Source organism: Lineus longissimus, chromosome 7 (assembly GCF_910592395.1).
Source record: "Lineus longissimus chromosome 7, tnLinLong1.2, whole genome shotgun sequence".
Lineage (NCBI taxonomy): Eukaryota > Metazoa > Nemertea > Pilidiophora > Heteronemertea > Lineidae > Lineus > Lineus longissimus.
In genome coordinates, this window is record NC_088314.1 from 10399809 (window position 1) to 10419617 (window position 19809).

The 19809-nt window shown below is 41.5% G+C and overlaps 1 protein-coding gene across 2 annotated transcripts in view; it reads right to left on the minus strand.

The window, feature by feature from the left end:
- The window catches only part of LOC135490898 (histidine ammonia-lyase-like), a 31434-nt gene extending 11863 nt beyond the window's left edge, over nt 1–19571 (minus strand). The window contains exons 1-14 of one of the 2 annotated variants that reach the window (XM_064776476.1): nt 19339–19571; nt 13210–13276; nt 12510–12540; nt 12077–12151; nt 11256–11328; nt 9805–9871; nt 9437–9474; nt 8763–8888; nt 8172–8311; nt 7221–7268; nt 6705–6756; nt 5686–5781; nt 3573–3814; nt 1388–1453 (exon numbers count right to left, since the gene is read on the minus strand). In XM_064776476.1, coding sequence (XP_064632546.1) covers nt 1388–1453; nt 3573–3814; nt 5686–5781; nt 6705–6756; nt 7221–7268; nt 8172–8311; nt 8763–8888; nt 9437–9474; nt 9805–9871; nt 11256–11328; nt 12077–12148 — 1020 coding nt within the window. In that variant the 5' untranslated portion in view covers nt 12149–12151; nt 12510–12540; nt 13210–13276; nt 19339–19571. The remainder of the gene's footprint in view (nt 1–1387; nt 1454–3572; nt 3815–5685; nt 5782–6704; nt 6757–7220; nt 7269–8171; nt 8312–8762; nt 8889–9436; nt 9475–9804; nt 9872–11255; nt 11329–12076; nt 12152–12509; nt 12541–13209; nt 13277–19338) is intronic. The other variant, XM_064776475.1, reaches the window with a different exon arrangement.
- Between the last annotated feature and the right edge of the window lie 238 nt (nt 19572–19809).

Below are 19809 nucleotides of genomic sequence, written 5' to 3' on the forward strand. Positions count from 1 at the left end.
GGCGGGGGGGGGCACAGATAATAAGTGAGGGGCCACAGATAATAAAAGAGGGACCACAGATAATAAGTGAGGAGCCACAGATAATAAGTGAGGGATCACAGATAATAAGTGAGTAGCCACAGATAATAAGTGATGAGCCACAGATAATAAGTGTGGGGCCACAGATAATAAGTGTGGGGCCACAGATAATAAGTGAGGAGCCACAGGTAATAAGTGAGGGGCCACAGATAATAAGTGAGGAGCCACAGGTAATAAGTGAGGAGTCACAGATAATAAGTGAGGGGTCACAGATACTAAAAGAGGGACCATAGATAATAAGTGAGGAGCCACAGATAATAATAAGTGAGGGGTCACAGATAATAAGTGAGGAGCCACAGATGATAAGTGAGGGGCCACAGATAATAAGTGAGGGGCCACAGATAATAAGTGAGGGGCCACAGATAATAAGTGAGGAACCACAGATAATAAGTGAGGAACCACAGATAATAAGTGAGGGGTCACAGATAATAAGTGAGGGGTCACAGATAATAAGTGAGTAGCCACAGATAATAAGTGATGAGCCACAGATAATAAGTGTGGGGCCACAGATAATAAGTGTGGGGCCACAGATAATAAGTGAGGAGCCACAGGTAATAAGTGAGGGGCCACAGATAATAAGTGAGGAGCCACAGGTAATAAGTGAGGAGTCACAGATAATAAGTGAGGGGTCACAGATAATAAGTGAGGGGCCACAGATACTAAAAGAGGGACCATAGATAATAAGTGAGGAGCCACAGATAATAATAAGTGAGGGGTCACAGATAATAAGTGAGGAGCCACAGATAATAAGTGAGGGGCCACAGATAATAAGTGAGGGGCCACAGATAATAAGTGAGGGGCCACAGATAATAAGTGAGGAACCACAGATAATAAGTGAGGGGCCACAGATAATAAGTGAGGGGCCACAGATAATAAGTGAGGGGCCACAGATAATAAGTGAGGAACCACAGATAATAAGTGAGGAACCACAGATAATAAGTGAGGGGTCACAGATAATAAGTGAGGGGTCACAGATAATAAGTGTGTGTGGGAGAGGTGCCACAGATAATTCTTGAAAAAAAAAGTTATAATGTCCCTTCCCTTCCACCGTACAAAGGTGCCTGCAATAGGGTTCCATTTAGAAACTCGCGTATGACTTGTTGATGATGCTTGATACGGACTGGAGGCTCAGGACCAGGCATTTAATATTGCATTGCTCTTAAATGATACTTTGTAACTGTTGTTGTTCATGCATAGTCCCCCAAAATCGATTTAGCTTTCATATTCTTGACAATGATTAGGATCGACTATGGTGATGCTCGTACTGTCAGTGATTACGATGTTACAGTGCTCAACAGTGACAACTTACCTTGGCAGGGTACTCTCCATGGAAGTTTCCAGCCGAAATGATCTCATTGCGATCCGGAAATACTAGCTATACACATGTGTTAGGGAAATATACGCCGTTATAAAACAAATTCAAAATTCGGCACGTGATATTGTAGGTAAGAGCATAGGCCCCTGAATGCTAATTAGCGGGATTATCGGGCTAAACAATGGGATTAGCTAGGAAAAAATATATAGGGAGTTAAAAAACAAAGGTAGGCAAGCGAGGACCAGATTTGAAGCGAGACACCTCCACTTCGGACCTCTCGTACGACCAGAAAACGCCGAGAAACAGAATATTTTTTGCCCACCACGCCATCTATAACACTCCAATTTTTAATCCCATGCCTTCTGTCAGCCATCAATCGCATATTAACAACATTGTCGGCATCGTTTAATGGTGGTGAAAGCGAATAAATTCAGAAAACTCTCCGCCCACCATCCCCCTCCTTGGTAACCTAATCAAAATGACGCCAGCATCGCACCGCAGTGAAGGGAATCCCGCGCGCTGATTGGCTTTTCGCTTGTAAACAGCGACCTGGCAGAATTATGTGTTTATTTCTAGCCAATCAGCGCACGGGATTCCATTCACTGCGAGTTCAGGTTACCAAGGAGGGGGATGGTCGGCGGTAACCGGAAAAACGCCGACCGACCGACCGACCGACCGACCGACCGACTGACCTGCCAACCTACCGTCATATGCAGTATCCCTTTCGCTTCTCTATAGCACATGTATCTGTGTAGTGCCCAGCGCAATGGACATGATGGAGTCCGACATGTCGGACAGCAGCAGGTCATGTGAAATGAAATTGTAAACAAGCGCACGTGCGCTGTTCAAATGACAACAAATGCATATTTCGCGTTGCAGTTCATGCATTGCATCGGTCGAAACACTCGAGTAGAAAAACTACAGTGCATAGATTAGGCCCAAATCATGTTTTTATATCCACCGACCATGTAGACAAAGCATATCTTTAGAGTATCGTTATCAGTTCCTTACCGCGTGGGCTGTCAGACACGTCGGACTCCATCACGTCAATTGCGCTGGGCACTACACAGATACATGTGCTATAGAAAGCGAAAGGGATACTGTATATGACGGTAGGTTCGCAGGTCAGTCGGTCAGTCGGTCGGTCGGTCGGTCGGCGTTTTTCCGGTTACCATGGTCGGCGGAGAGTTTTCTGAATTTATTCGCTTTCACCACCATCAAACGATGCCGACAATGTTGTTAATATGCGATTGATGGCTGACAGAAGGCATGGGATTAAAAATTGAAGTGTTATAGATGGCGTGGTGGGCAAGAAATATTCTGTTTCTCGGCGTTTTCTGGTCGTACGAGAGGTCCGAAGTGGAGGTGTCTCTCGCTTCAAATCTGGTCCTCGCTTGCCTATAAGGTATACCTTTGTTTTTTAACTCCCAATATATTATTTCCTAGCTAATCCCATTGTTTAGCCCGATAATCCCGCTAATTAGCATTCAGGGGCCTATGGTAAGAGTGTGCAGTCAGAGCTCTCAGTCTCAATCAAATAGGCCAATATCTGGACTCCAGTTTACTCCCCTTTGCACACGTTTGTGCCGTTTATTTATCTTGCCCAAGTGTTCAGCTGTCATCTAACCTAATTTGCTCTGAGAAAATACCTATCATTTGATACTTTGTTCCCAAAATGTCGTTATAAAGTGGGTTTTTGTGGATTCCAATGCACTGCACTGCGTATGGCTCATGGATGGACACTTTGGCGGCATGTTATGGAACAAAGTATCAAATGAAAGGTCTCTGAGCTATTTTAAATTAGCATTTGACGTCATCTTTGCCTGTACTCGGCGGCAGTGAAAGTCCGGGAAATCGAGAATAACGTGTTTCACCTCTGCCTGGTTAACCCGAAACTTGATCCTTGTTTCTTCGGAGATGGAATTTTAGATTTTGTCGCGTCAGAATTAGCGGAATCACCCTGAACAAACGCATATATTCACAGTTGAAAGCTTCCATCTCTACAAGACTTTTGGGGCCCAAAAAGTGACTAAATCATCAACAGCACGCGAGTAAATAAGTAGACGTTTTATACATGTACTTTATGAAGACGTGCATGCACATTTTTGTTCGTTGTCAATCGCAATTGTGTTGTTCATAGACTGAAACGTTCTACTTGATCAGAACTGTAAAAGGATACAGGATTATCTGTGGCGCTGTTCATCTCTGTGGTGAGGGTGCTCCTGACAAACTCAATTGTGTCATTAACAATCCCGTGCACCTGGGGGCAGCATCTGATGGTGTACGCATCCTGGGCGAGAAACTTGACCCTTTTCCTATGATCAGTCGCAATTTCTGAGGGATGCATCTCCGATGGGAGTACCGAGCGGAATCGACGGGCTACCTCAATCTGGCCTTTGTGGGGACGGGCCGCGTGGACGGCTGGAATTGAGGAATAGGTTTCATTTGTCATACAACTTTACAAGGCACCGTTAGATACGATAATGGAGTTCTACCAATGGACATGAGCTGTCACACGCAAATGGAATTCGTCTTATTCCCAAGATGGCTTTGGGTTGTTGTGGAACCCCAACTGGCCATTGTTGCTGGCGATCAGGTTCAGTCGACTCTTGGTATCAAACGTTAATGGGAATTCTAATGTGATGTAGGTAGAAAGCGGAACAGCCTGCAAGAGACCGAGTGCCCTCTCTAAAACCGGAGGAACTGATCTTACCAGCATCGAAACCGTACACACACAGGTGACAACAGAGAAGCGATGTTAATTTGAAACATCCATCTTAGTTTGTATAAGGTCGAGGGCCATATCTAAAAATAGGCTTGGATTTTGAATTTGTGACAATATTGCGGGTGCAGAATAAAAATGCTGTTGTCGTGATCACTATAAGGTGGCTACACAATTTATATCCCTGAATGCGCGCGTAAGTTGCGCGCAGCCTACATGCTACCCTGCGCACAGGATACGCAAATGCGCAACCTTAGCGCGTGTTGCGCGTATGTTATCTATCTTGTTTAAATTTAGGAAGTGACTATTTGGCAAGCCTGGCTTACCAAACAGCGCCTTTTTGCTGCCCAAGATGGAGAGCCGAACTCATGCATATTCAACCATCCAGGAGCTCATTATCATTCGTGGCAACACGGTCAGCAACCAAGGTCAGCAACACTGGAGTTACAGTGAAACGCCTTTAGAAATGCACACTAATGCATTTAACATGCATGCTTATCAGTTAAATCACGTTTATAACATTTTTGGAAATCCATACAATCATGTACATGTACATGCTTCTTCATGGATTATTGACCCGAGTTTAGTAACAGAAATTGAATCGAGAGCGGGAAGTCGGCCATTGTTAAATATGCGCATATAAATTCGAATATGACGTCACTGCTCTCTGATTGGCCAACATGTTGTAACCTCTCCGGCTCGCCAAAGAGGGTAGTATTTTTGCCCTGTTTGGCAAGCCCGGCTTGCCGAACAGAGTTGATTTTTAGTGCTGTTTGGCAAGCGGCTCTCCAAGCAGGGCAAAAAAGATGCCTGTTCGGCGAGCCGCTTGCCAAATAGACCCGGCCTTAAATTTAACACTTTTCAAAAATAAGGCCTACTGGAAACTAATCTTATTTTCACGTTTCATACTAAAACTGCATATCAATGGAATCAATGATCACGGTAGTTCACCATAGTCAGAACAGAAGTGAAGGCCAAAACAGCGAATACTAGTATCATGAAATTGTTGTCTCAAACTCATTTGTGCCATATGTTTGTTTCTCTAATAACCGATCTCATATAAGACAGAAAGTTGAATTTAATTAAATTTGCCCCATGTGTTGCACCTACGTCATGAGTGATGTCGTGTGAATTTTCGCTCATTTGGTGTATTCCCAATCGTGAAACTTGGGATCAAATCGCGGCCATAGATTGCTCATATTTGACCCAAATTTCTTGAAGTGGACCCATTTATAAATACCCTAACTGGGGTTATTAAAATGTACTCGATCATTTCTTTCGCTCAGCTGTAAGCTTATATGGTCTTTACCATGTTTACCTGAGGGTACATGTAGAGTATATGTGTCAAATCATCGCGATTGCCCCTTGTTGGGTACGTAGCGCGTAACATACCCGTAAGCCGTACGTTACTGTGATGTGATCACTTAATTCATCACAAAGACATTTTCACACTGCCCCCGAAACGTTGCCACAAAAAAACTGCTTTTTTGGATTAGGCCCACGGCCTATTCTCTGTCAAGTCAAGTCTGAAGGGGCATAATTTTATGCTAATTGGACTCTCTACACTCACCACTATCAAAGGCTGTTGGGTTGCCTTTCAGGACCTCCATGGTTAACGCAGCTACAATATCTGCCTGTCTTGCAATGGATGATGCCCTTTCAACAGCTATCGAAGGCAATAGAGATGTTAAATTGGTGTGCAGCAACACATATACATGTATATCATCAAGTATGTATTAATCTATACTTGATACTGTTGGAATACTATTATTTCATGTTTCATTCAATTTTTTGCCTGGCAATTAACTGTTGTGGAAGAAAACGTATACAAGATGCATTGCTATGCTTTGCCGATTCCTTGTTGGGCCACCGATGAAAAGGTCATAGTAACCTATTTTTCAGATATAACTGGGTCAAATGCTATCTGGGTCATAACTCAAAGAAATTCCTTAATGTAGAATCATCATAAATGTCATATAATATCATACATTCATCGTCACACTAACAGTTGTACGAACACTTTGGCCGTTCATGAATACACAATGAAACTTTGTATTGATAACTAACTGAAGGTAAGTTTTAATTTATACCTTATTTTACCCTGAACTTTTTTCTTTTTTGACACAATACCTTGATGATGCTCCATGCTTACTAGCTGAACATTTGGCCTGAAGATTTCTTAGCCAAGTACCATAAGGCATCACGCGGCCACTGCCGTGGGCCTAATTCTTAACGATTTTATTTGTGTTTTCCTCGAAAGGATTCTGCCGTGGCACGATCATCGCCTCGGAATAAACTGATAGGTTTTAATTGTTCTATTAAGTATTAAGTATTAACCACCGATATAGGTGGCCAATGTGTAGCCACTATTAGCCAATCCCGAGGCAGACTCACAAATGCAATGCATGAGTCTCCAGCTCTCCAGTGCTACCAAACTGCAAGCTAAATAACTATAGGCTTAGGTCTACCAAAGAACCATTCTCCAAAGCAGCGATGATATTCAGCCTCATGACACTATCACTGCGCACGGAGTAAGCCTATGCCAAAAAACCGGGATCGGCGGCCTACTCAAAAACTGTGAATTCCTACCTTCTGCTCCAAGAGTTGTAATGAGTTGAGCACCGTTGATGAGAGCCAGACCCTGAAACAATAGCTAATACTACAAACCACTTTTTTGTGGCCGTATATGTTACCAAAAGCATCATTTTTCAGACTCTTCGTCCATTTATTTCTGCGAATGGGTGCATTTTCCATTAAGTTAAGCATCGCCCTTAAAGTTCGCGATTCTTCCACCTCTTGTGAAAGTCACAAACATATCAGGCTAACGAAAATAATGAAGGTAGTCATTACTATATGGATATCAAATATGTCGTAAAACGCTACTCTGACTCTCTGCATTGACCTCTGATTGTTATGAAACAATCCATGGTCTAACACTCGTTCAATCACCGAAAAAGTAATGAAATATTACATTTCAGCTTTAACATTTCAGTTTCTGAGACTTGGTGCAAAATTCTACTTGCCAATACTGTCATTGACTGACATGAAAATTTGATGTGTCATAACCTTTCTACGACATTGTTTAGTGTAATGATTTTCATTTACCTCCTTTGCGGTTAGTTGTATTGGTTTCAAGTTGTGAGCTTTAAGAACCTGTAAAGTACCAAAAATCAACACGTTTTACGGGACATCTGATGAGGTTGTCAATTAGATTAGTACTTGATCGTCTCCCACGATTGAAGCACAGAGGACGGATAATGATCAGTCATGTCTGCCATGCTTAATTAAATGTCTTTATAATAATTTGATTTTATCTTATTCTCGGACGGTTGATGTCACATATGCATGTAACACGCCACAGCATGTCATCCTGAGATTTAGCCGTTCTGACGGCAGATCAGGGGGAGTTTATCGGCGGTAAAGGATGGATAAACGCACGACGACGGTAGATCGGCATGTTTTCACTAGGGGTTTGAAATATCGAATGTATTGAAAACCACTGATTATACGAGGATGCACCATGTCCGCATCGTGCCACGAACACGTGCGTGTGACGTCATTCTAAAATGGCAGATATAACCATCCTGGCACCAGTGGTTTTCAATATACTCAGTCTCTCGATATTTTTTGTACATGCATGCACATGTATGACGTAGGAGTATCAAAAACCTGAATCTTAGGACGGGTGTAACAGGCGTCTCATCCGTCCTCTGTGCTGCCATCTTGTGAGACGATCGGGTAGATGTCAATATGAAGTACCGTATGAAGTAGAGATTTAGAAACTAAAACTTGTGAGTTCTTGAACTGACACCCGAGTCAGAATGGTTGGCTGATCAATAATTTCAGTACCGGCAAAAAGATATAAGGCTCGCTTATATATTTTCGGTACCGGTATTACAACTTTATCATAAGCTTCCGACACAACCTTTTTCTTGCCTTTACACACGTGGTCCTGATCGCCTTTCCATTTTAGGCTGGACCTCGTTTTTCTCGACACTTTGAATGGTGTAAGACTGTCAATTCTCCATTTCCTTACTATAAAACAACTGAACTTACTTGTCCGGCTTCACCCCATTTAGTCTCGGGACTCCACATTTTTCCCTCCCCCATCATACCAAGAGCAAGGTGAGACATGGGGGCAAGATCTCCACTGGCACCTACAGTGCCCTTGTATGGAACCCAGGGCAAACAGGATGCTGGAACGGAGAAAGAGAAACGTCCAAATCTAATTTAATGAATGGATACCGAACTGGAGGCATCTAGTTGTCTCACCAAATACCTTGGGGGTGAAGCTAAATATGCGGGTTTTTGGCAAAAAGACAGCTAAACCCGACCACCTCTTGCTGTTGAGTACTGATTGTAACAAGATGTCTAATAGATCTACGGTACCCATTCAGATAGAAGTAAACGCAGCCACCGCCAACCGTCGTTGTCTATCCAAGTTGTTAACCAACACAAGCCACCCTTCTTTTGATCATTTAGGACCTACAGAAATGCTACATAGAATATGCATGGCGCTTTATTATGGAAACAACTTCAGAAACAGTGAAAAGTAATTTCCATTGAGCAATAACAGTTACATAATAAAGTCACCTTCATTCAAACGCTATTCGGACCTACAGTGGTAAAGAAAGGGAAACACCTTACCATTAAATGCATCAATAAACTGGTGCAAAGTTTCGGGTGAGATGCCGGAATGTCCCTTTGATAGGATATTAATCCGAAGTGCCAACAGCATGCGTGTTCTCTCTGGACTGAGAGGATGTCCGACGCCTGAAACATAATTCACATCAATAATCAAATATCGGGATGTTCGGGAAAAAACTGCCAGTCTTTGAAAATCACATTTTGAGTACATTTAATTTTAACTGTCTATTAGGCAAGGAAGCCAATCCTCTCATTACATGTACATAGAAATCAGACCTGAACTCGGATATTGATTACCTAAGTAGGTACAGTTTTGTGTTCGAAATTTAATGGAAAATATTGTAATTTGGAGCACACTCCCCTAATTTTCTCAATATGAAATTTGGCACAAGTGATTTGCTATGTAATGGGGGGGGGGGGGGGGGGGGGGGGGGGGGGGTCACAGGAAGATCTAGTTATTTGCTATCTTCCAAATGTACAATAAGCCCTCTTCTGACTGACAAATACTGTCATAATAGAGAGGTGTCCTGACTCCAAAGGTTACATTGTATGGACATGACCAATTTGAGACCAAAATCAGTGTCCGTAACAGAGAGGGTGTCCCCCTAACATAGGTATCAGCTAAAGAGGTTCCACTCGGCTGTATGTTATAAATTCTGAATCAAAATACTTACCAGATGCATGAGATCTGATGAGATTTTCTTGTAGTTCACTGAAAGTAGAAATTTATGCTTTCGAATTGCGGGGTAACTTAGTATTTCCAAAATGTCTGGGTTAAATCAAATTGTCCGCATATTATATATATGGTGGTTTCATTAAACAGTTAGTTGAACCCCAAACCATGATGTTTGATTACTCTCAGTTCCTCACAGTTTCAATCGTGTTTGGCATTAAACAAATAATTAAGACACATTTTAAAGAATTCAGTCTAATGGGGAAAAAAATCGATCTCAGACAACAAGACAATCACTTTTAGGCTCAAAAAAATAATAAAAACCTGATTTGCGTTTGAAAGATATAGTAAATAAACACGGATACGTACACGAGCTCTCCTGGTTCAATTGTTACATTGGCAAATTCCCCGAAACCGGTTGTGATGCCGTACACAACTGAAAATTAATAAGACGAAAACTAAATCTCCGGAAAGATTTCAAATTAGAAATTAAACCTACACATTCTTATTTACATCTGGTACATACATTTTTTAAATGTACGTCTTGAAGTTGAACTTTATGATGTAGGAACTATTGTAAATATAACAATCAAACCATTTAATTTCTGTTATTTTTAGCTCACCTCTCTGAGAGGTGAGCTTTTGCTTTGGCGTGGCGTCCGTCGTCCGTCGTCGTCGTCGACGTCCGTTAGCAGGGCACGTTTCGTAACTACTGGAGCTATTGACTTGAAACTTGGTACACATATTTCCCCATGTAATGACACCTGGGTGACCAAATTTCAGTCCGGTCTGATTCCTGATTTGGCCACCAGGTGGCTAAAACCGTAAACACAAAAAGTGCTATATCTCCTTAATGCATGGCTGGATCATTGCCAAATTTTTATCACAGGTACATCTCATAAAGATACATAACAGATCGTACGGGTTTTTGATTTGACCTATTTTTAAAGGTCGTAGAAGTCAAATAGCGTAAATTGGCTGATATTGGCACATTTTGCAACTAATGAAGCTTTTGACTTAAAACTTGGTACAATCGTACCTCCTAGTGAAATACCCTTGGGCACCAAATTTCGGTCCGGTTTGATATTTCGTTTGGCCACTAAAGGCTAAAACCAAAAACAGCCTAGTGACTATAAATGCACTGATCAGGACGACCATGCCATCTGGTGTCATTCTGATACACTAGAATGCAAAAATAAACATGTCTGCTTTCAGTGAACTGGGGAAATCGCAGAAATTTCTGTGTTTTTTAACATTCTTGAAGCTGGATATTGTTGTGATCTCAAGTCATGGCCGTAGAAGTAATTAATGACTTTGAAATCTCCTTCCACACTCTAGTGTAGTGATTGATTTCTAGGTTGAAGAGGTGAAAATAGGTGCTGAAAGGGTCGTTGATGATTGACATAGCCTAAGAAGTAATGAATAATGCATGATATGGTAATAGTGTATTGCCTATTGGCTGATCTTAGTAGTGGTGAAGTAATACTCGATGTAGATACATGTTTCCAGGTTCCTGCTTTGTCATATCTGTAGTTACCTCAATACAATTCAATTCACTTTCCATGTCATCCATCAATCCTTCACAAGAGGTGAGCACAATGGCCCTGGCCATTTCATTTACATATGTGATGAAATTATTAATGAGGCAGCAGCACATTGACAAAAGTAAACAATGTGTGCTTTGACTGCAAATATCGTATGATGACTGGAATAGTCACCTCTCGGAAGGTCCTTACAGTCCAATGACGTGAAGATCTTTCTCGAAGTAACGCACGTTCAACCGGCAAAAATTAGAATCAACTGAAAAAGAAAACACTTACTTTTGTTCCCTTTCACAATGTCGTCGACAACTTTTCGTGCCAATCTGACCTTCTCCTCTGCTTCGTCAGTTAACTTCAAAAGAAATGGAGTTTTACGGTCAAAAACGCATTCATACTACATTTAGATGTACGACAGGCTGATGATTACAACTAACGTACAGTAATTAAAAAGGCACCTTGAAGGCTTGATGATAGAGGCAATGACAACAGAGCACAAACGACAGGTCGAATTGATGTCTATATAGTTTGCAAATACAGTAGAACCTCTCCATTAAGGCACCCTATGCCTTGGCACTGACAATGCTGTCAAGAATCAAAAAGGTGTCCTTATTACAGAGGTCAAATCGTATAATGACTGATTTGGGGCCAATACTCTCACGAGCAGATAGGGTGTCTATTAAACAAAGTTGCCCAATAAGGGAGGTTTCATACCAACTAAACAATTTTGACAATCGGCCAAGCATGTTTTTGGTACTTATGTGGTATATCAAAAGTGCTAGCAGCTCCATTACATCACGGTATAATTTGATGACCGTTTATTTTCTGTTTGTGATTATTTGTTTGTTCTACGACTACTCGCAGCTCCTTGGCCCGTTTGCCGAAATTTTTCATACATATAAATAAAGCCTGACCCGCCCTTAAGAGATTGACGAGGTCAAAGACCATGGTCATAAAGTCAAAGGTCAAGGTCATAACGTAAAACGTCAAGGCTACCTGCACCGGCTAATTGCAACCAAACTAACGAACCAATCCCCACCAAACGTGGTATTGGCCCACGGGTACTTTTTTCTAGTTAGTTTTTAAGTACAAGTACGCCATACCTTGATCCGGAATTTGCCTTTTCCGAGACGGATAAGGTCATCTGTGGTCAAGTTATTCCCATCAAGAAACATGTACTGAAAATAAGAAATTATATATAATTCCGGAAATGTTTGCATGTCTTATATTTTTCGCATCTGCAGAAAGTCGCCAAAAATATACTTTTAATGGCCGCAAAAAATTAAAATCTGATTGAAATTACTGCTACGGTGTTGTCAGAATGGTGCTATAGGAAAAGTACATCGACAAGTTGCAATCAGACGAAACTACCAAATAAAATGGCGACAGATATTTCTAGGTTAACAGTCGAATATGTGTCCCGTGTTCTATACGTCCCGGGTTTCATGCCTCTTTGGGATGCGTTCCGGACAGGTGGCGGAACCCTTTTGATTCTGAGATATAATACTATTTGAAAGGAATGAAACTGCTACTTACCTGATCTCTTGCAGGGATAACAAATTCAGGTCTGTGGTCTTGGTTAAGGCAGACGCTATAAAAAATCCTATTCCCAATAGATTTATATAGAAGGGCTAAAACAGATGCCAATCGTAAGTGGTTTTCTGTGAAGTGCATTCTAAGGGACAACGTGGGCACGGGGCATAGGTAACCAGTAGGATAATGCAGCTGCATGCGCCGCCACATAAATGCTGATCTACATGTATAGTTCATGTAAGTGATTTTGCGAGTGTTGTGAGGCAGTTTTGAACATGACTTGTAAATTTCAGCTTGGCCTACGGTTAATTTCGTTCTAGCGAAATGTTTATAGTACTTTGATAACTTTCCAATGATCCTATTTGAGATGCCATTTTTGTATGAATAACATATCCCAAGTCCAAGTTGTCAATTTAAAAGGATTCTTTACCCGTTATTCAAATATTCAAAAAAAAGTTTATTTTGGCAGGCTGTGTAAAAGATCCACACTTCCTGTTCCTTCTACAAAGGGCGTAGCCAATGAAGTCATCAATGTCATTACTGAGTTGCAGAGAGAGTTTCTGCTGTGTTTTTTATAATGATAATTTCCTCTCATCCCAAGTTGATTTTTACCCTTTGTAAAGGTTACAACAGCCAAAAGGCCTGTTGCTAGTATTAAATCAGAATGAATCAATCATCATCAGTCATTATTCAAAAAGGATACGCTTCGACTCCTGCGTATGGCCCTTCTGCTGGTCCTGTTGCTGGGCTCAATTGGTCACTCGCCAAGACTAAAAAAGAAGATGATGCAAGAATTATCAATCTGCTGATGAGTTGCCTGGTCCCCCAGCCCTGGTTTAGTTCGAGCTACAGCGAGAGAGTGTGACTGTCTCCAGTCTGTTTTTGGGAAAATCCCTGTTTTTTATCGGTTGTATCTGGCCTTTAAGTATTTTCAGGTGGCGCCGCCTATTTTCTCCTCGTGTGGTCGCTTTTGGCGCCATTGGCATTGCTAAAATTCTGATCTTTTCCGATTATTTGGCTCATCAAATGAGTGAATTTGCCTCATTTTTGAAAGTTTTATAGAGCATTTAAGGGCCTTGCAAAGGTTACTCTATTTACGGAATAGACAAAACTTCTTTTATTGTGATGACAAGAACTTAAGAGAACTGTGTGGCTTGTTTTGTAGATCAAGTTTAGATTTAATTTGCCCGGCGAGATTTCTTTTGTCACACCACTTATTTCATGATAATGTGTGGTCAATCTTCTGTCTTTCTGAGGTAGCTCTGTAGTTCGAGCTCTTCATCTAAATAATTGGGTGTAGTTAACATCAAGTTTCTGGGAAATAAGTGGACTTCAGTAGCATAATCTCTGTCCATTTCATAAATATTTTAGTCGATTTTTCACCGACAGGTGTCTTTGAGGACGAAAAAGAGGCTGGTCAGTTCAAGATGGATGCCATTGTAAGTCGGTGGAGCTCAGAATGAGGTTGCTAAAACTCTAAGTTATAACTAGCAAAAAGTAAAAAACATCCTGAGCGGGACTCGAACAGGGAACCTACGGATCGATAGTCCATTGCTCTACCACTGTAGCTAATGGGGAGCGCTGCTTGGAAATTTTCTGCATCATATTCACCAATCCTTAATATATAGTATATATAGTGCTACCCCTTACCAAAACCCTACCTAACCCAAGCCCTATCCTGCTCACCCTAACCGCCCGGGGAGCCAGGCTGGAGGGGGGGGGATTATTACTCAAAGAGACATTAGAATCCTTATAATACATGTAACCGCCCGCGAGGTACTAGTGAAGCCATCTAAAGGACGACTATGTTACTAAAAGGTAATAGGCCTATAGGTCACCTCATCCTCAACGTACGGAAAGATGTTTAGCTAGTCCAGGTAACTCGACCCTATCCGCCGCGCAGCGGAGGGTCGAGGAAGACTCGTTGACTTACCCGAGGCGAGCCATGCATTTTCAGTGCACACAGTGTATGCACTGTCATACCGAGCGCTCTGGTATTGCAGAATATTCACTTGGATCGAGGTTACCCATCCCACAGAAAAATACATGACCGGACACCAGAAGCTTACGCCCCCAAATCGAGTTCATGACGAGTGAATTGCCGTCAAGTACCAGTCTCTGTGATGAGTGAGACTGGTGAAAGAGTCTAAAGTCAGGTAACCTCTACATCACGGGTCTACTTGATTAGCAATTCAAAATGGCTGTACCTTAGACCCTGGATACTCGCCTATGTCATATGCTGAGTCACCGCCAGAATTGGGGGGGGGGGGGGGCGTAGTATGTCTGACCTCTGACCCGTCTAGTTGGCCGTTACGTGTCACTACTGCTTCAACTTGTCAAAAACATTTTTGTGGCCCACCAAATAAGTTTTAATTTGAGAACACGTCCTATGGTAGACATAAATAAAGACACGTACGAACATACTAAAATAAATTCTTTATCGCTTATTGTAATACAATATTTTGCAACCTGCTTAAGATAGTACCACCGTGTAAACAAATCCACGTGGTTGTCATGTAATCTTGATGACAAAGTTTTTGTTGCAGTTAATTCACAATAATCATGCAGCAAATGGTAAATATTTGTCATTGATATTCTAGTTAGTTTAGTGTAAAATATTTGAGTGCAATTTATTGTTTATTTGCCACATTGGGGATATTAACACAGTAATTATCACCAAAGGTCAAGAGCGAGAATTCAACCCATTGGAGGCTTGGATTGCTGTTCATATGATTATCAGAACCAAAATTAAAATTTGATATGTTCATTATCATAAGCTAATGATAAAATGACATGTGATAGCGAGTGACGTCATCGATATTTATGTAAATTGTCATTAACTAATCACAGAGTTTTGAGTTTAAGATGTGTCAAGGGGTATAAGAGGACCACCGGGCGTGGGGAGTGCATTGACCCCTGGATATAGAGGTTGTAAGCCTGACTTACTAACTCAGACGCCTGAGATAAAAAATAAACGTCGTCATTAAAAGAAAAAAATCACCATGTCTTGTCCCAGCCACCGTACTCCTAGCCTGATACCATTAGGCCCCGCGTGGTGGCGCTGAGGCGGCCGCTGTCGGGGGCCTGATTCTAAATGATTTTATTGGATCACGTAAGTATCCATTATAATCGGTCAGAAAATCTGCGACCTAGTTCCTTTCGTAAGCGATAAGTCGTTTTAAATAGAATCACATAATTGTTTTAATGGATGAATGGTTATATCTTATGTTTATGCGTTACTGTATAGTTTGTGGGGTGTAGTATCTGATGAATGTAAATGTGGTTTTAAGAGGGGAAATCCGTTGTTCTTCTAGCAAATCTATTTTTGGCTTGTCGGGGAATCCCCAAATTCCAGGACGGTGTGATGAACGAAAAAATGCGTGTCAGATAGAATTATATGCGAATTAGACGTATTTTTTGGTAACGAATTCAGCTAAATAATTGTAACGAATGATTGTGTAGTTTCTGGGCAGTTTTTGAATAAAGCTAAGGCCATTTTAGGGGGGAAATCCGTCATTTCTTACCCATTCTATTTTTTAGCCTTTATCGGTTTCCCCAGGCATGTGATTAGACTGGTTCCCATCTTTTCCGCTACACGGCGGTGACCGTTTCGACTACAAATGCGATGAGTGCGTAGTGTTACAACTTGCGTAAACATGCTTACAGACCCCTCCTTCCACACCCACAACCAAAGCAACACCCTACGTGATCCCAGTCGCCGCCAGACTTGTTTTCGTAATCCCTGACCAGAATTTTGGAGTGGCAGGATCTTCGGCTAGGGATAAGTTTTAGTGTTTTAACCACGCAAATAATTCAGTTGGTTTTTCATATGAGTTGTCTATTTCAGTCATAAATTACACAAATTTGATTGTTAGTATTGACAAGCAGATTTAATTCAATACAATATTCCATGTTTGAAAATCGACGACCAATTTCTGTTATATACGTTGTCCGTACGTACATGTATAAGCTCCCGCCAGGTGGCCAGTGTGTAACCACTATTGGCCATTTCCGGGCGACTCTCTGTAATCAAGAGAGTGGGTGAGTCACTCTACCGTACTGTTGCAGATTGTCTCTGATGAAGCAAAAATGTCGCAAAATACGCGCAACGAACTGAACTCACTGTTGGGGAAAGATTGTATATGTAAGAGAGATTTTGAGGCTGAAATAGACTTATTTATACTCGCTGCCATGTGTTCAGCTCTGCGGACTTAATTCTAAACGATTTTTTATTCGGTTATCCACCATAGAATTTTTTCGTGGGACGCCCACTTTCTTCAGAATCAACTGATGATTTATGTCATTTATATGGTATATCCGACGAGGCAGAAATTGCTAACTGTCAATTTTTAGCTCAGCTGACCAAACGTCTAATAGCTATTCAAGTGGCATGCGTATGTCAGTCAGTCACACGGTCCATCTGTTCAACCTTTTGGTTTTATGCCCGACATTATGTAACCGTAATAGGCAGAGTCATGAAACTTGGTGATCGAGTAACTCTGGCCGACCTCTGATCCAAAAATCATCGCGCTCTGACCTCACCAGGTGGCGTCCACCGAAGCTCGGTGAATCTCTAGTCTGTTTCTCGACGACCTGCGGTCATATCATTCTGAAATCAGTTTCTATGTGTTCTGTGATTGATCAAAAAAATGTTTTGTACAAAAGAATTCAAATTTTTACTACCAGAGGGTGCTAAAAGCTTAAAAATTAAATTGTGTAATTCAAAAACCCGCTTGATGACGTAAGCTTTAACCGCGTCCAATCAGCCCTTGCTCAAAATGATGGTCATGTTTTGTTAATCATTTCAAGTGAATGGCAACCTACTTTCAATCCGCCTAAATGTCACATTACTGATGCCATCAGTATTATTTTATTATCTCAGCGTATAGAAAACATTTCAAACATTTCTGTAGCCATCTACGGTATCATTTTCGAATCGATGAAACAGCAGCCGTAATGAATTTCTATCCCCGGCTTCTGTCGATAAAAATCGCCAAGAAATGAATGGATTCCTCTTTAATATGTGCAATATTTAGAAGGTCCTATTACTTTATTTGTGCATTTCATACTTCAAAACGCTGTTTTAACTCATTACAAGCCCGTTGGCTTCGAGAGTCGCAGCTAGTGCGGCTGATGTTGGCTGAGGAGAGATTAAAGGGGTAAAAATGGACTAAAACTCACCAAGGCAAAAAATCCTATCACGAGGTTGAAACTGGGGAAGGGGAATCCCAACAGGCTTACTGGACTTTGCGCAACGAAACGAAACGAGCGAAATGGGGGAGCGACCATTATGTTTTACCCCGGTACGTCAAGTTCGATACATGGTGTCAGTCACCAGTGAGTGATGACCCACATCCACCCAGGCAGCTGAGACACATGTCTTGTTGGACATGCCTACCGATTTTTACTAAATAAAAGCATAACTTCATTTCACACTTTTCGGGGTTGAAAATGTACTCACGTAAATCACCAAAATTACATGCCAAATTCGCACATGACCTGTTATTTCTCAAAGCTTGGAAGCTCAAATGTCTGAATGTATTGTATGCGCGTAATGTATACTCTCAGCAAGCGAATAGTTTTGATCGTCGGTTTTTGATACGAATCATTTCCTGTGTGGCCGTTACAAGCCGTTGTCTGAATATGATATGAACCTGTTTTCCGTTCAATGCTGCTCCCTGTGACGCTGTACCCGCAAATGTTCAATGAACAAAATGCTGATAATGATTTACACGGCTTGTTCGCATCGTAAACATAGTGGTACCCGGGTTAACTGTCTTTGCGTTTGGCCTGATTTTACAACGATTACTCCCCATGTAACCACGATCTAGGATGGACAGGCTGTGTATTATGAATAGGAAAAGTCACCTAGAGACCGTTGCGTAGAATACTTTTTTGGCGAAATATTGCGCAAAGTCCAGTAAGCCATCCCAACAATGCAATGCACAGCGTGTTGATATTTATCACGGTACGAAAAAGAATTCATGCTCTAGATTTGTAGACTACCAAGGCTCATACACAGTCACAATGTATACTGATATAAAAAGGAAAATGTCAAAAAGCTTCTAAGAATTCCAATAGAAATACTTCATTCTCTCTCAAACTGAGTTATTCGCATCAACACTAGACATTGTGAGATTTTAGAATCAATGTCAGACCAGTCCGTGTATGATTCATTATTAGGTCATTTAGACATATAGGCCTCCTCTACAAAAGTGCAAAACGAAACGGCTTGGCTATGCGTCAATTGAAAAGGGAGCTAAAAGCTCTATACTAGCTCAACCCCCCCTCCCAACTTGCATATCCTGGCTAATCCAGGCGTTTTCTTTCTTATTGGTTAACTATAAAATTCAAATGTCAAGTTCAATATTGAAATCAAAGGGGACTGATCTTTGGGGGGGGGGGGGGGTAGTGTCACGAGCACAGTCCACTAATTGCTCACACTCCAAGGCGTCCTCTGGCGACAAGTAGAGATTATTCCAATGAAATTCAAAACCTGGGACCAAGAACTAGAAAATCTTGTCCCAGGACGCGGCGACTTTATCGATCTTGTTCCAGGTGCGTTTGGAACAAAATTTTGTTCCATTTACAATACATGTATGATGTTGCTTGAGGGGATCACTCCCCTTTAATGTGAATGTCTGACCTGCCAATTGCAACATATTACATAAGAGAAGGCCAAATTATCGTGTGAAACAAATGTAACCACTATTTGTTTGGCCGGATTACCGGATATCATAAAAATACATGGTGGAAGGTGGAACATAGCAACTATAAAATAAAACAGAGAGTATCTATGGGATTCTAAATATACACGAAATAAAATGCTTACCAACGGATACAAAATCGTCATCGTCCAAAACCTGTTTGATATGGTCGAATGGATCCAGGATGGCCCCACTCCTAGTTTTACGAATTTCATAGACCTTCTCATCTTTTTCAACGAGGCTCGACGACTTCTGCTTGTACGTTTTAAGAGCTTTTTCTCCAACCTGTCTGATTGGCTCTTTGTCCTCAAAAGTTAAAGTCGGGAGTACTTCCCCTCGAATAACCACCGAGAGCTTCATTTTGACTTTGGATTGACCACCCCAGGTCTCACACAGGTATATAATACAATTTGCATGACCACGTGACGCGAACGCCTTGACACTTTTGACCAATTGCAATCGAGATTGATAACGCCTTCGTGTTGTGCGATATATCGCGCTCGACGGCGGGCACTGACCATTTTTATATTGTAGTTCGGACGACAAGTGGTAGCGCATGAGTACACGGAAAACTCAAGAACTGAAATCCATGCGGG